At 41.0% G+C, this 16,207-nt stretch overlaps 3 protein-coding genes across 3 annotated transcripts in view; 1 reads left to right on the top strand and 2 right to left on the bottom strand.

Moving 5' to 3' along the window:
- Positions 1-16,207, top strand: part of LOC117144944 — a 43,260-nt gene that overhangs the window by 2,783 nt on the left and 24,270 nt on the right. Inside the window, exon 2 of the mRNA XM_033310401.1 lies at positions 5,884-5,929. The gene's annotated coding sequence lies outside the window, so the exon portion shown is untranslated. The remainder of the gene's footprint in view (positions 1-5,883; positions 5,930-16,207) is intronic.
- LOC117144953 lies at positions 703-2,191 on the bottom strand. Its single transcript, XM_033310412.1, has 2 exons — positions 2,019-2,191; positions 703-1,959 (listed from the first exon to the last, which is right to left on the bottom strand). The coding sequence occupies exon 2, from the start codon at positions 1,932-1,934 to the stop codon at positions 888-890; it is 1,047 nt and encodes a 348-aa protein (XP_033166303.1). The 5' UTR covers positions 1,935-1,959; positions 2,019-2,191; the 3' UTR covers positions 703-887.
- Positions 6,481-6,833, bottom strand: LOC117144972 (accessory gland peptide Acp33A). Its single transcript, XM_033310437.1, has one exon. It carries the CDS (start codon positions 6,809-6,811, stop codon positions 6,668-6,670), a length of 144 nt encoding a protein of 47 aa, XP_033166328.1. The 5' UTR covers positions 6,812-6,833; the 3' UTR covers positions 6,481-6,667.

Below are 16,207 nucleotides of genomic sequence, written 5' to 3' on the forward strand. Positions count from 1 at the left end.
CAACAATAACAGCAGCCAGAACATAACAACGGGCACAGACATCAACACCGTCCAACTCCGACCCAACGTCCTTGTGTCTAGGGCCGCCGTGGAAATTTACCTCTCATACATGGATATGGCGGTGGTGATAATGTTCGTGATTCCGGGTTTGATGATAATGATGATGATGATGTTCAGCAACTGAAGCCAATGCGAATGATGACACGCCGAACAGTTCACGGCTCAGCGGAGTCGCCGGCAGCAAATGTACAATAAAATAAACACCAAATGTGGAAAGCTTGCCCCGGGCCCTTCGAACGAAACGGAACGAAAACAAAGCCGGAAACGGAAGCAGCTATGAGAGTTCAGGGGGCTGGAACGACTCTGAACGCACTCTGAACCGAGTAAACAATGGCGAGAAATTTGTTAGCCCAGGAGCAGGAACCAATGCAGGAAAGTCGAGTGTAGACAAAGGCCCCTTTGACTCATCTCCGTGTCCAGTCCACCCACAAATCGGCGATGATTGTGCAGGGTTGAGAGGAGATGGCGATGGCAGAGCTACAAGTAGCACACAAATTGCACAAACAGATGAATAATTCCGCATAGGGAATTAAAACTTCAACCACCTCCGACTCACTTAAGAAATACATTTAGAAAAAATGAAAAAAAAACGAAGCTGTAGAAGACCTTTAAAATCAATTCAAGGGATTTTAAGATCTTCAGTTTTGTAAACACTTATATTATCTCGTAGAAATAATATCTTTCGAAAGGGATTTTAAGATCTTCAGTTTTGTAAACACTTATATTATCTCGTAGAAATAATAACTAATATATAATTTCGAATTTCCTTCTCGCTTGCCCGTGATAGTTATTGCAAATGTTTTGTACAATATTTGTAAAAGAAATAGTTAATTAAATATACTCTTGACTTTTCCTAATGCTTTCGCAATGTATCCGAATTTGAACCAGGAGCGGTTAGCATCCTCTAGAGAATTTTGACTTTCATTCCAAACTTCTAGTTGGCAATTATGCTGAAAATTGAAATCCCTGTTCGAAAAATTTAAATCACTTTCTGGAATCTGGGTGGACCGTGAGGTTTTTCGCTTATTTTCGCGCTTGGATACTTTGGTTTTCTGTCGTCTTGGTTTGCTTACACTTCGATAGAGATCCCTTTCGGCAGGAGTCATTTTACGCCATAAGGAGGCCTTTTCCACAATCATCAGACCGGGATTGGCTTGACGGGTTTTGCGCAGAAAGTTGTTGTAAGCCGAACCACTATAAATTACACGTCCCGCTGCCTTTTTGCCTGCTTTTTTGATTGATTTTCTGGGATTCACCACAGCTTGTGGTTTTTGTGTTAAACGCTTAATTGTCTTACGTATCCTTTGGGAGGAAATCTTCTTCGCAGAGTTCATGGACGTACTGGATTCATTAAATGCATTCTGCATTTTTTTTGTAATTGCATAAACCGGATGCAGGGTAACTGCGTTTAAAATTTCGTCACGATTATGCACTTGATCGCATAATTTCAGAACGTAGTTTTCAGGATTATATTCTTCTTGTTGCTCAGCTGTAAGTTCATTCCATCGAACGATGGCCTGCTGAACACTTTCTCGGGGTACGGAACCATTAGTTATGGAGAAATCCTGGAGATAGTTAACAAACGGCTTATTTCTCACCGACACTGATGCCATGGACATATCACTAATTTCAGAATTAAGCTCTATCGTGCCATGTGCGTTGCTATTATTATTATGTCCCTCGGCTAACGCACTGTAAACCGATGAATTTGAATACCGCACTAGTCTAGGTTTCTCAATAACTTGAATATTTGGATTATTTTCCGAGTTCAACAACTGTTGAGTTCCTTCCATTATAATTTTCGAAAGCGTGCTCGTTATTTTCACTTTTGTATTGGATTTTTTCGGTAAACGGCGTTTTGAAACGGGCGGCATTTTGAGGTTGCCTGAATGTGTCTCCCTATAGATTGAAGAAATGAAACAAATTTCTGATAGAAGTCGACAAATAAGGGTACATACTCTTGCGGGCAAGTGCTTATGAATGCATTTAGTTCACTAGGTCCTGTGTAAATTATGCTATCCAAGTGTTTTCTTTTCCTTGCAACAGTTGTTTTTAAAAAGTAAAAAATTTCGAAATACTTATTTACTTGAGCCCAGAAAGTGTGTGCTGTTTTCTATACTGATAGACTAATGGAGAAACGTAAACGCAGAAGCAACTGTGATCTCAGCCTGCTTTTTACAAATTTTAAACCGAAAGAAAATACATATTTTTGTGGTAAGTTTGCTGCTATAAATATTGAAGATTTATCTGCCGCACACCGAATAGAAGCGCACAGAACCGGTTGGGTCCATTCTGCACCCGCAGAGCTCCTCCAGATCTGGGCCAAAATCTGGGCCACAGAGTGCTCAGACGCAAATGACATGCAAAATAAGCAGGAGCAGAACCAGTGGAACCATTGAAACCATTGGAACCATGAGCAGGAGCAGGAGCAGCCGGGCCACTTACTAAGTCCCAGACATCCAGCAGATAGGGTTTATTAGGGCACCGAGACGGCATCCGTAATTTATGCGGGTTTCGAGTAAAAATGTTTGCATAAACTTTATGCAAAAATATGCTCTGAACAACGCATGCTGTTGGGTTTTCATGGGTTGGGTGTGTGGTTCGCTGGGTGGCTGGGTAGTTGGCTATATGGGTGGCAAGGTCTCTGGGCAAAAAACTCTTGGCCCAGGCACATTAACAGAAATTGATTTTCGATTTTTCCCCCACTCGCTCGTAGATTCTGCTCGGAAACAAAGTATGGAAAATGCTTTCTAGCTGAATTAGAAAATAAAGCAATTTGTTTTGCGCATTTTGTGTCGTTTCGGTTATCCTGCAAAAAGTTTGATTAGTTTGTTTTGCATTTGTTTTGGGCGTTGGGAGCGGATAATGTTATTAATGTTTCCTATAGAGTGCCCTGGAAGTTGATCGAACTCTGAGAGCACTGACCAAAAAAGGTTTGGCAACATATTTGCCGGAAGTTTGGGTAAGGGTTTTTAAAAAAAAAAGTTTGCCATCGTGTGTTTGCGGATTTTCCATGAGAGTTGTTTTTTGTTTCACACTTTCAGGCACCGATTTCAGTAAGCCTTTTCAGTCGAAACTTGTTGGTAGAAGCCAGGTTAGCTGGCCTCCACCTTATGACACTTTACAGAAATGCACTTTGACCTCGCATGGTTTGCTGAGAGTTCAAATGGAAGGGATTAAATGGTTAAATTGTACGAAAGGTAGCGCCGCTACCTATCAACTTGGTTGACAATTTTCTTCTAACATATTTCTTCAAATGATTATAAAATGTCTTTTAGCCATAAGTTATTAACAGCCCATTCTCCTCAGCAAATCATCGGCCGTTAAATGCTTCAACTGATTGGCACCCTTGAGATGGGAAATTGATTGCTCCCCTCTGCTCCAATGTGGGTCAAAGCATTTTGGCAAGGTGCTAATTTGGTTTTTCACATCGCAAGATCAAAGAGAGCCTTCAAGTTTTGCCCACTTATTATTATTATAACATTCTCAATTTGCAGGCCCCCCACAGCCTTGACCACATTTCCCAGCCAAACTGACCGTGACCAGAAACAAATTGGCGTGCAAAGTGCTCGACAAATCAATTGCAATTACCCGGCAGTCTGCCATCGGGGAAATGGGGCCAAGTTGTGCTGGCGGGGGGGCGGCTGTTTGGGCCAAATGTAAAACATTAAATAATTCCATTCGGCGCCTGTTATGCGCCGCAATGAGCCACGAGCTCAATCAGAAAGTTAGCCAAACAAATTGCAAACGAAAACACAAATGAGATACGCTTTCGCCTGGGACTCGATGCTTTCCATCGACTTTGTTTCTGGCTTTGCATTTACTTTGCTTTTTCCACAGCCGAAAAGCGACAGGAACAACAGGATGGCGAAAAGTTGAGGGAAAATCAGGCAACAATAATAACGGCAAGGGCTTACTCCATTTTCCCGCGGAGAGCGAAAGCAATTTCCGTTCGTTAAACCTACATTTCGAAATTAAATTTTTTACACTTGAGAAGCTCGCAGCTTCAAATATTTTCATTTTCCTCAGACGCGGCGCAATTATGCGCCGTCAGTGGGGGTGAGTGGGTGTGCAAGAACCTGGCAACCCTGGCCAACTCGAACAGGAACCAGGCAACCCCCGAACCCGGGCTAAGACCCAGTTCTGGAAACCTCCCCCGTCAGCCGGAACAAGTGAGTTGTAATGCTCTCTAAGGTTGTGACGCCTTTAAAACTTTTGGCCCGAGTCAAGGGATGATGAAACTAAATTATCGACTATTTTGTACCTATTGAGAGTCATATAAAATATTTGTTTTTGACCAAAATAATATGCATTGAAGTTCATTTTATTTAAAAAGAAATAGCGTTAGTTTAACAAACGGCATAATGCGCTTCATTTTTACCTTATTACAGCGGTTTGAATACATTTCAATGGGTATACAGTGTACTTTCATTTATTGTGGCATATAGAGTAGTGTTGCCGTTTTGAAATGCCCTTAAATGCGCATACCCGAAGAAATCACCTCATTGGGTACTAAAAATAACCATCAGCAATGTTCAGAAAAGCTGAAAAATATACACGAAAATATTGCTCAAACAAATGCCGAGTCTGCCTACGCCGCCCCGCTACGTACCGACCTTTGACCCCCAACATCCGCCCACTCATTACGTCTGTCGGCGCAAGGAGCGCGGAATAAAAAGTTTAGACTCTGTTTGCTGTGGTTATTCCTCGTGGTCTGCGGGGGACGGTTCGATGGGGATGGGCATGGATGGGCAAACAAAAAATGCTGCCGAGTATTAAATATCTATTGAAAGTGATTGTGGAGTGCGGAATTGTGGACTCGACCTAAAGGAGATGAAAATATTATGCTTGCTTTTCATTATGTTTTTCATCGCCGGCTCAACAACTTTGGTGGCAGCTTAATTGAGGCATTATTTGTGTCATCGATTTTGGCTGAGCCTAGCCTTAGAAATATGCTTTCGGTATCTGATCACACAAGCCGCCCCGATACCATCTAATTTATATTATCTGTTTAATTTATATGGCACACGAAATTGCAAAACAAAAACCCTTCCATCGCTCTTGTTGGGTCAGAAAAAAAGGCAAAGTGCTGGGCGAAAATTGGTATAAAGAAAAGGGATCCAAGGACCGCCAATAAAATCTGTTTTATTTGCATGCCCCTGGCGAGGACATGGACGTGGCTTTCTTTTTGCTTACTCAAGAGGGGCCTCGGGCTAATAAACGGACAATCAGAATTCGAATAAACCGGCTGCAATTCGAGCGGAGAGGAAACGGAATTAAAATGAAAGTTTACTGCTTTTTTTATTGGATTGCAGTGCGAGTTTGTTATTTGTTATTTGCAGCAAGCAAAGGGTTAGCTGCAGGAAGTTCAAGTTGTAGTTATGAACTGGCCGATGAGGTCAAAGGTCCCGGCCCAAGCCCCTGTTCCTGCAGGAATGCATCAAGAAAAGTTGCGCGACGCGTCTGGCATACTACGGCGCCATTAAATAGAATATTTAATTTTATTGTCGCCCCCCAACAGCCTGATGGCATTGTCCTTTGTCACCAAAGATACATCGCACACACCCACAAAAGGGTCCAGTTGCTTTCGCAAAATGAAGAGGCTTAGCTACAAATTTAAATTCCGAGCATGCTGCTCCGTAGGCTCCAAAGGCATCCAGCATCCAGTATCCAACACATATTTACATATTCTCCTTGCCCGTTTCACTTGCCAAATTTTTCACCCAAAGCCATTTTATATTAAAAAACGGGGGCAACAAAACAAAATGGAACGAAAAGTTTTATACATTTCTAATATGAAACCCTTTTGCGTTGTTTTTTCAGGTTGCTTTTGCAGCACTAAGCCGCGGATGATTAAAACGATAAAAAGGTGGGTTCCACAAAATTCCAGACAGCTTTAAAATATTATTTTTGAGATACTTTAAGGTTGATACTTCATTGATATATACCTGTTTGGCCTATAAATACTAAAATTACAATGCACTAATTTTGATTCATTACATTAAATTATATTTTTTACTGCATTTTTTATGTCGAATTAAATAAAATATGTAAATCAAAAGCGGCGCTGTGGCTTTGAAGTAAGTTTTCAATTTGGTGTAATATTTATTTTTCTTTGTGCGTTTTTGCCACCGTGCTGTCATGTGCTGGTCCATTATTTATTTATGATTATATTTATTTATTTATAAATGCTATGTGTACATATGGGCGATTCATCAAAAACGCATGCAATATTTCATTGGGTTTTAAAAACAATATTTATACGCTTGCGGGCCAAAAGTAAAACCGAGAGTTTTTGCCTGCTTGTTGAATTTGCTACTTTTTCTTTTCGAGGCTGGGCCTTTATTAACTGAACGACATACAAATGGCCAGAAAAATCGCTGGTACTGGTCATGTAAAAGTAACACAGACAAACGGCACTCACAATAAAAACGAAATTGATTTATTGGAAGACTTGAAATGTTGCCATGTTAAGGCCACATATTTATGGATATTTGTATATATAAAAACAGATTGCAGTTTTTGTTAAGGCCTTGAGAAGTGCTGATATTTCGAACTACAGTTCCAGTTCTAGATACCAGATCCTTCGTTGATTTTTATAGATGCTTTACATGCAACACGGGTCCTTTGTGATCAGGCATCTTGGATAAAGAACGCAGTCTGGGAGTACTCGTTGAGCTGCGTGCTGACCCAGTCCAGCCAGAAACAGGATTATGGTGAACAAAAATGGAACTTGCTTGGAAGGTAGCATCTTGTGGAATGACAAACATAAGGAGAATCCACTTTTTACAATAACTATATTGTTAAATAGAAATAATTGCCATTTAAATGCATTAATTATGTCAAGCATTTACGTAACGTTTAATAATTCAGTTCGTTTCGCAGATTTGAAACAGCTAGAAATTTTAATGAATAGGGTACCATTTTAAATAATAATTCAAACGAGACTGTTAGATATTGATCTTAAGTTTTATTAAAGAGCTTCTTAAAGAGACCTTTGAATATTTTAATTCAATACTCAACAAATACTCAACCAGTTTTCCTCGCTGTCCATTATTATACACCATACACTCAATTCTCGCCAGTTGCCTCCGAGTTATCTCATTAGATGTACTTGAGACTGGCGAGGTGGAAAATGCGGAGGAGTAAGGCAACATTTTAATTTCTTTTTAATGCGGTACGAACTCATGGTCTTAGCTTCGCGCTTGGGGTAGGCCAAAAAAATTAATTATCGTTGGCAAATACGCTCAGCGCGGAAAAAAGAGGATGGAAAAGTGGGCGGGAGCTGGGCGGAGAAATCATTGCAAGTGAATTGTAAGCCGCTGAGGCTTCGCGTTTTTCATTACATGAGCGTTGTTAAGCTAAAAATAAATTGCTTATTAAAAAGCCTTCTCGGCACATGTACCAGCCAGGTGGGTGGGGTTTTGGGGATGGTGGTGCGGTGGTGCAGAGAATGGAGCCACTCATTTACACTCGAGGGGACACCAAAGCGAGATGTGGAGGAGCTGTTAGCAGTGACAATGCGGAATAGAGCGATGGAGGCAGACATCCAACTGGGTGTGAATGACAAAGCCGCCAGGAATCCAAGCTACTCCCACTCCCACTCCGCCTCCTTTCACCATCTTTCTGCTCCCCTTTCTGCAAATTTCCCTGGCTTTCTACGCTAAGCGCGAGAAAGTCCTTGAAGCAATCGACTTAGTGCCTGGCTGTGGCGTTTGTACATATTTAGTTTGCATTTACATGGCACAAGGACAACAAGGACATTGGCATACAAACGCACTGGCAGAAAATTATGTTGCATAGCAGTTAATTTGATTTTTATGAGGTTTTTTCACGCAATACTACGTAATGAGGGAATTCATTAGGCACATATTGCATGTAAGCTTTTTGAATATCAGTGAACAATCTTAAATGTGCCATCCGTTTTTTCTTAGTGTCTGAGACTCCAGCTAGCACATTTAATTTTCTACACAGTGCACCATGTCCTGATAGATTAACTGGATATTGGAATGCCACTCCAGCCATGTACATATGTGCTTTGCTCGAAATGAGCGCTTTATAAATATGTCCTTGTCAGCGTCCGAGGTGGGGATCATTTGCCACTCCCACGTTATCTTTATCTGCGCCAGGACCCGGACAGCAGGCCTGATTGGATAGACCAGAGTTCGAAAGTCAAGGTATCCTTCCAGTCCGGTGCGGTTGTGTGCGTATCCTGTATCCTGCACGCTTCAATGAATTTTTGTCAACGTGATTCGCATTAGAATGTGTATTCAAATGAGCACATAATTTGTTTGTTTGCTTCCCAGCTACCCTAAGTCTGCGAGCATTAAGATATGTCTGCATGTGGGATTGGACTTCCTGGAAACGAGGTGGTCGACCTGGTCATGCCAACTAGTACATAATTCGATAATAGCAATGGGATAATACGTAGAGAATTCCAATTCCTTGAAAGGGAACTCCAAGGGAGCAACACTATTTCAAAGCCATAATAAAATATTGCATGCAGATGAGTACAATTCCTTCCTTATATGTTTATAAAATTCGATTATTCCATAACACCCACTTTCGCAATGGGTATCACTTTCCGGCATAAATATCGAAGCGTGCGGAGCCGGGTATTTGCCATTTTATGAGTGCAATTATGTGTGGCAGGGTGTGCGTGTGTGAAATAGAGACTCTCTGGGGCCAGGATATGGGTGTTGTGGGAGCGGCGTTTATAAATTTCGAACAAATTACAAATAAATTGGAGTTGTCGTGGCAGCGCGCCATTGTCAACCCCAAAAGCAATCGTCGCCGAGCGGCCCCACTAGTAATTTAAAATATGCAAATTTCCCAGAGCTCTGTGCACCAACCAACCAACCAACCCTCTGAGCCCAGACACACCCACCACTTGGTGGAGTATTTATTGCGATTCGCATTGTCGTCGCCGAAATCCGTTTTAAAGACAATTTTCATTGAGGTTTCCCCAACTCTATACCCCATCAGCCCTTGACTCCGCCTACCCGAAAAACCATAACATTTAATTTACTTAAGTTCACTAAGCCGCTTTGGGGCCAATCACTTTGACGAATATTGTGTCTGTGTTCCGCATTTTAATTAAATGTATAAACCCATGTGCAGCTCGTATATGTGCATACATATACATACATATCTGTGTGGCGCGGCTTATCGTTTTGTCATTTCGTCCTGGTTTTGTTGGTGTCTTATGTTTGATTGATGGGCGTAGCTTTGTGCAACTTTTTGTGGCCAGCGAGTCAACGCGAATTGATTTAATGCGAAATGCATGGGTGTGCTCTCGTTTTGATGGACAATTGGCGGACACATTGGTTCCGTTGATTGCATATGGCCATAAATATAAATTCTTTAAACCGTGTATGATTGAGTTGCAGCTCAGCAGGCAAAATGTACATACCTCCGAGCGAAGTAATTCATTGTGCTGATGAATGGCTGGCAATAAATAAGTTAAAATTGTTTATTGAAATACAGGATGTGAGTCAAATAAATATTTGAAATATATCTACTCTTGCTTTTTTTAGTATTCTATTCTATTTATAGTTTTATTTTATATTTTTGTTTACATTTTTCGTTTTGAATTGAGTTTAGTGCACTGGGAATAATTGCAAACTTGTAATTTTTCTGCTTTTCCTTTCAATTTCAAATTCAAAGCAAGCCGCAAAAAATGCATCAAATAAAAAGCAAATGCTTGATGTTGTTTCCAAATGAAAATCACAGAAACTAGGGCGAAATGGAAACTACAGAGAAACTCCACTTCGGCAACATTTTTGTGGAGGGTGAGCTATTTCGATATTGTTGCCTTTGAAATCGCGCAAAGCAACTAATGTTTTGACTTTCAGTTAAAGAAGGGCAAAAACTATGCCATTGTTGTAACAAAAAGAAAAATTGGTTAATGTTTAGTTATTACTTCTACTCTTGAGCCAGCTCTATTTTCGCGCATTTGCTGTTTGTATAGAACAATAATAATAAATTGTGCGGCAATTCGGGAAACGGGCATTTGTCGCTTTGACTTTCCACTGTTGCCAAGCCACGCCCACTTGTCCCAAACAGCCCCCAAGTATCATGCCCTGTAAACTTTCACTATTTGTGTTTGTGTTTTTCGAGACCGGAAAGTTGTTCGCCTCTTTTGCATTGAATTTATTTGTTTGTTTTTGCGCCAAGGGGATTTGGGCAAATTATTTAAGCCTATTGAACCTGCCGGTTGCCTGGCTGTGGTAATTGCGTAACCAAATAATTGCTGGCTTCTTGATTTCCAGCCTAACTACTTAACCCTGGCTTTATTAAATTTACAATGGTACAACTTGTCGTATACGCGATGCCAAGGGTTCGGCTGAAGGGAGCAAGTAAAGTGAAGTGAAGCCGTGTTATTAAACATTTTCTCTCGAAAATCGGCGCTTAAGTTCAGTTTGTGCTTGTCTTTTCGCCTTTCAGCCCGGATTCCTTGCCACCCTGCCTTTTTTGGCCTTCGGGCCCCTGCGTTGATAGACTTTTCTAACGATTGAGATTGAGGCGAACCAAACGATGCAGAGAGCCCAACGGCAAAGGAAACTGGCGCCATTTTGTATTCCGCACACAGACACATACGCACCAAATACATACATACATATATATGTATATATATATCCCTATTTCAGTAGTGTGAGTGTGTGTGCCAAAGTGACGATAAAACATTTGCCTCGATTGCTTAAGTATGCCATATCAGGAAAGAGCTGCCAAAGCTCTGGAAATGAGGGAATTGGACTGAGGAGGTGGAGAAGAAGCTGGAGCGGCAGCTGAAGGAGGAGCTGATGAGCAGCTTGTTCCTGCACCCCAGCGAGTTGGGTATTATGATACCATTACGTAATTCTATGAGCGAACATGGAATCTTATATGCCATTAGAAAAATGGTGCAAACTCAATTATTGATGTGCCTCGTTGGCAAATCATATGCGTGCTAGCGTCTCGGTTTTCAAGTGCCAAAAAGGGTTTTTTCTTTCTCAAATATCCATTTTCAATGTAGTTCATGGATTTTCTGCCTGACATTTCCAATGTGTCTTCGTGAGCTGTCGCCAAAACTATGCAATCAGGTACACTTTAATAAAATAGGCATATAAGACATATAATAAAATATCTATAAACTAAGTATACTATCCTTTAATATATGTAAGCCGCTTGTTTACATATTCTAAAAAAGTTATATGTATTAATACATAAGAACTTTTGTATATTATTATTAGCAGATGTATAACCCTTTTAAGAAGTTTTCCGCTGGAACATTTATAGTTGTTCCAAGTGCTCTTCACTCACACACTGAAAGTTAACGACTAAACGTTAGTTGGGTGTCGAAAAGCGAAGGAAGCTGCTCGGAGCTCTGTTAATTTAAGTAAAAAGCATTTTGCCTGATGTGTTTATTTGCCACGCCTACCGAAGGACCTCCCTCTAGCAACGCCCCTTTCGCACATACACACAGAAACACACACACACACACAGAGATCCATGCGGAGCGTTATCCTGGTGCTCCAATATTACTGATAATTTAGTTGGTCTCTTGTCCTGGCAGCGTACATTTATTGTTTGCCATGTAGCAATGGCTTTATATAGAGGAGCTATGGTAAGCGAGTGTCCTTGTATGGGTTAGCCCAGCATCTGTGTACATGTGCGTGTGTGTGTGTTAGCCTTCGAATGTGTTAGTTCATTTTTGGCCTTTTGCCAGGCCCGACACATTGGCGTCCTTTTATGCGAAAATGAGTTGAGGCAATGTGTTGGGCTTGCTATTTTTCACATCTCTTTTTTCGTTTTTCTCATATCATTATGAAACGCTTGAATGGGTTTTTATGTGCAGTGGTGTGCGTGTGCCTGTCTATGTATTGTCTGAGAGTGTATATAATGGGGCTAATATATTTGGCTATTGATTTAGAGCGGCGATAAGTTAAATATTTAATAGATTTTATCGGGAATTTAATGCTGCACTGGCGGATGTGGTGAGCATCCAATCGCTTCTAAAGAATATATGAACTTAAGTAAGCAGAAAAAGAAAATATTCTTTTCAAATTTTAATTTCCTATTTTGCATTTTAGTTTATATTACCAACTAAGCTCTAGCAGAATGTATTTTAATTTAGTCATGGCGCTTCCATGTAAAACAACGTTTTATCGACGATTTTGGTTATTTTCCAATTTGGCTTAATTCCAAAAGTGCACAGACATAGACCGAAATATCACACACTTTCCACACACACACACGTGTGTGTATCTGTATCTATGCCCGGGTTTGTTGAGCAATTATGTAAATGTTCCGGGCAGACATGCTAATACATTTTTCGGTAAATAAAACATTTTCGCGGCAGCTTTTAATGCCGCCAAATGAAAACAGCAGCAACAGCAAACACACGCTAAAACATAAGAAAATAAATAAATACGGCAAAAGTGCACCAACATTTTTCGGCCAACATAAATTATGCCAAAGCATGAGCCGGCAACAACAATTGGCAGACAACCGAAACCGGCAGCAGCAGCAACTGAGGCAGAGCCGCAACATCATTGTTGTTGACCTACAAAGCGGGCGAATTTCCATTTTCCCGACCAACTTTTACCGCGCAAATTGCGGCCAATTAATTAGCTGCAGTCGGCGGCCAGTCGGTTCGCAATGTGCGCCCTGTAATTTAAGGTCTGCGCGACACTTTAAGCCATCATTGAGAATGCCAGGTGTCGAGCAGCCCAGACCAGAAAGTCACCTGTCCACAAATTAAATAGCTACGCATAATACCAATAATTCAGCGTATCCACAATTGTTAATATACGGATTAAGGCACATTAGTACGTTGTGGAAATGGGGAAGGAGAAACAAGCGAATATTTATGGCAGTTTAAGTTTACTCAGAATTATCAAGACTCTTCTCGCAATTCCCACTTAGCCAACTGTAATCCAACTAATCCGCAGATGCCAGCCCCACTCTTTTGAACCTAACAAATATTGCGGCTTGCTCTCTTATTGCCACGAAAGACATTTAGTGCCCAGGCATCATTAGAATACTTGCCTTGTTAATAAGATTATGCTGACGTATGCAGGCATATTCCAAGGGGAGAGCCAGGTGAAAATGGCTAAAAAGTGTGTTGGTAGCACAGCAGGCAAGCTGTGTTTGCACCACCGCAAAAGCCAGGGAGCCAAAAAACCCACCTCTACCCAACCCACCCAACTCCGACCCGGGGGTTACCTGACATTTAATCAAGGCACAGCGCAAAGGTAAACAAACGGAAATAAGCGAAACTTCCTGTTGCTGTCACCGGGTTTTGTTGCTGCCCCTGCCTGTTTGCTGCCTTTCTGCGCATACGAAACGGAAATACAATCAAAATTGTGTAATGTTTGCTTGCCACCAGCACAGGCAGCATCAGCTGGCAGCAGGAAATGGTGAATGGTTTGGGGTTCCAGGAAGTTTTGGGGCTCTTCTTGGGGGATACAGTGGAGGAAGGGAGGGGGGTCGGTGGGTTAAGGGGCTCGCAAAACACGTGCCAGATTGTGGTGAGGGTTTTTATTTTTTTTTTCTTGCTTTCTGCACCCCAAAGCCCCTCGAAATGGGTTGATTTTCAGACTTTGATGGCTGGCTTTGAGGTTTGGCTGAGTGCTGACAGATGTGATCGGTGGATATACATATTTGCGAAGCGCTAATGAATTTTGGCAGCCATCGAGTGATTAGCATTATGCCAATTAAATATTTAATGCTTCCATTTATTTGCCATGTTAATGCGCGCATTCGATATGCAAAGGGAGAACCGCGAACAAGAAACTCACATTTCGACTTATTGCCCCACTTGTAAATGCAAATGGGTTTTTCCCCGGAAAAGCCTCGCGGGCGACGTGGAAATGGCGGAGCTGCCAAGGAAGCGTGAAACATTCGACGAGTGTCAGTTATAATTGATGTTTTGACAAGTCAATCGTCAGCTAATTGGAGCCGCATATGAGGCATGGCATGAATTAGAGCTCGGAAATCAAGGAATCGAATCAAAGTTGTCAAGTGCTGACTGGCATTGATATGGAAAACTAATTAATTATTGAGAGCGCAGGAAGGCAACGACGATTTTTAAAAATCGAACAAAACCCGAAATAATTCCATGAATATTATAAAATAATAACAATGCCTCTTATAGCTTAATTAATTAAGGTATTTAAATAAGTCTTTCTAATTCCACGAAATGTCTTCCATATGTTCGAAAAGTCGTTGCCCTCGTGAAAATTTCACTTTGAGCCATGTGAATGAAACTTTTGTGAGTAGGGCAACATTAGTTAAGTTTGTTTAAACTTTTTGGCAAAAAGGCAATTAATTAATAGCAAAAAAGGTTCAGAAAACGTCATTGACAGGCTTAAATGGGGTTTCTATTCGTTTTATGCGATAGATACATATAAAATAAAACACATTTGATATAAATCGAGGTCCTATCAAATATCTGCAATATGAAGCACTCGGATTATTGTATAGCATAGTCACAAAAAATCACTTGCTATTAGTGAACCCTCAGTCGAAACTATTCACACCTAATCTACCAATTCCACGACTTTGATTCATGGAATATCCTGCGACTCAGTTGACAAACAAACCCTTTCATAGCGATGGCAACGCCCATTTTATTTGCTACAAAACAATTTCCAAAGTCATATTTTATGCCATCAAAGGCATTTGTCATTTATGCACAAAATGTGTGGCAATTTGGGCAAACAGTTGCCAAAACAGAACTATGTAGTTTAGAGCGAGTATCTGACGAGTGAACACGCTGTGGGTGCTGTTTGTCGTAAAAATGTAGGCAGAAAGGGTGAAAATATAAAATGGAGAATACGGATACAAGCTGAGGAATGGGGCCAACAATTTAGCAAACTTGTGCTATTTGTCTCGCTGCGCAAAAATGGAATAAATACAAAAATATGTATGGAACGAGCATAGAAAGAAAATGGTTACGCAAAAAAGTTGACAGCATGAGCAATTTGAGTTCGGCTCTGGCCTGACTGACAAATTTTTTCTCTTGCTTTTGGCTAATAGTAAAAAATATGCGCGATGGAGTTTCTGTGTGACAGCTCTCGAGATTGCTACGAATTTGTAAGCTTGGCCAGAAATATGTATATGTATCCATGGGGCCATGTGCAGCCAGTCAAAAAAAAAAAAAGAATAGAAACGAAACGAAGGGCAAACTAGCAAGCTAGCTATTTCAAGCCTTTATGTTGCGATACTCTCGCATACTCTACAGGCCTAGAAAAGTTTTGTGGTTTTTAGATATTTCACAGATTTAAATTAATCAGTCTAAGATATAAACTTTGGCATTACTTTTCTTAATATTTTACTGCTTTTTGCAAACTCAAACTAATTCTTTTTGAAGGGTATACTAACAGTTGCCTCCAGATTTTGATTTCTCTCTTTAGTTACATTTTCCCTGGCTTTGAAGCCTTGTCAAAAAAGTTCACTTTCTAAATGTTGTTTTTCCACAATTTCATGTCGCTGGAGAAATGCCAGGCTACACACACACACATACATAAACTCGGAGAAAGCCTAGCCCACGCACAGACATACCGCCGTGCACTTTGCGTTTATTGTAAGGCAATAAATTCGCTGGATAATAATTTCAGTCTGGCGTCATAGCAATGATAAACTGTAGATGATATATTATTGCGTTTTTAGTAGAATAAATAGCGACAAGTCCTCTGCCGGCTTTGCAGCTCCCTCTCTCTTTGCGCTCTTGGTGGCAGGTTTTGGCGGCAGGACGCGCTGTTTACCACAAAATACAGGCCGGAACTCGGTCTAAACCTTAGAGCACATAAATCTCATCGGCGGACCATCATCCACCGCCCACTCCAATGGCCATGATCCAGCATAAAACCCGTTCACATGCAAAGTGTTGTCTCGTGTTTGCAGTCTTGTACCGCGCCCAACCCTTTTTAAAATGCCCCCGTTTTATGAGTTAGTGTGACGAGTGGCCATAAATTTGATGGCTAAGAACTGAGTGGCAGCGCACATATATATATATGGGTGTGTATATTTATGCCGGCAATCCGGCTGAAATTTACAAGTATTTTGGGTGCTTATAAATTGGGTGGATGAAAGGTTGCGGTTGCAGGGAAAACCAAAGAGCGCAGAGCAAGGATTACGCAAGATATAAATCATGAAAGAAATC

Source organism: Drosophila mauritiana, chromosome 2L (assembly GCF_004382145.1).
Source record: "Drosophila mauritiana strain mau12 chromosome 2L, ASM438214v1, whole genome shotgun sequence".
Taxonomy (NCBI): domain Eukaryota; kingdom Metazoa; phylum Arthropoda; class Insecta; order Diptera; family Drosophilidae; genus Drosophila; species Drosophila mauritiana.

What these genes read in the sequence shown, in the direction of transcription:
- LOC117144972 (XM_033310437.1), bottom strand. Translation starts at nt 6,811, where the DNA reads ATGCTACCTTCCAAGCAAGTTCCATTTTTGTTCACCATAATCCTGTTT.
- LOC117144953 (XM_033310412.1), bottom strand. Translation starts at nt 1,934, where the DNA reads ATGCCGCCCGTTTCAAAACGCCGTTTACCGAAAAAATCCAATACAAAA.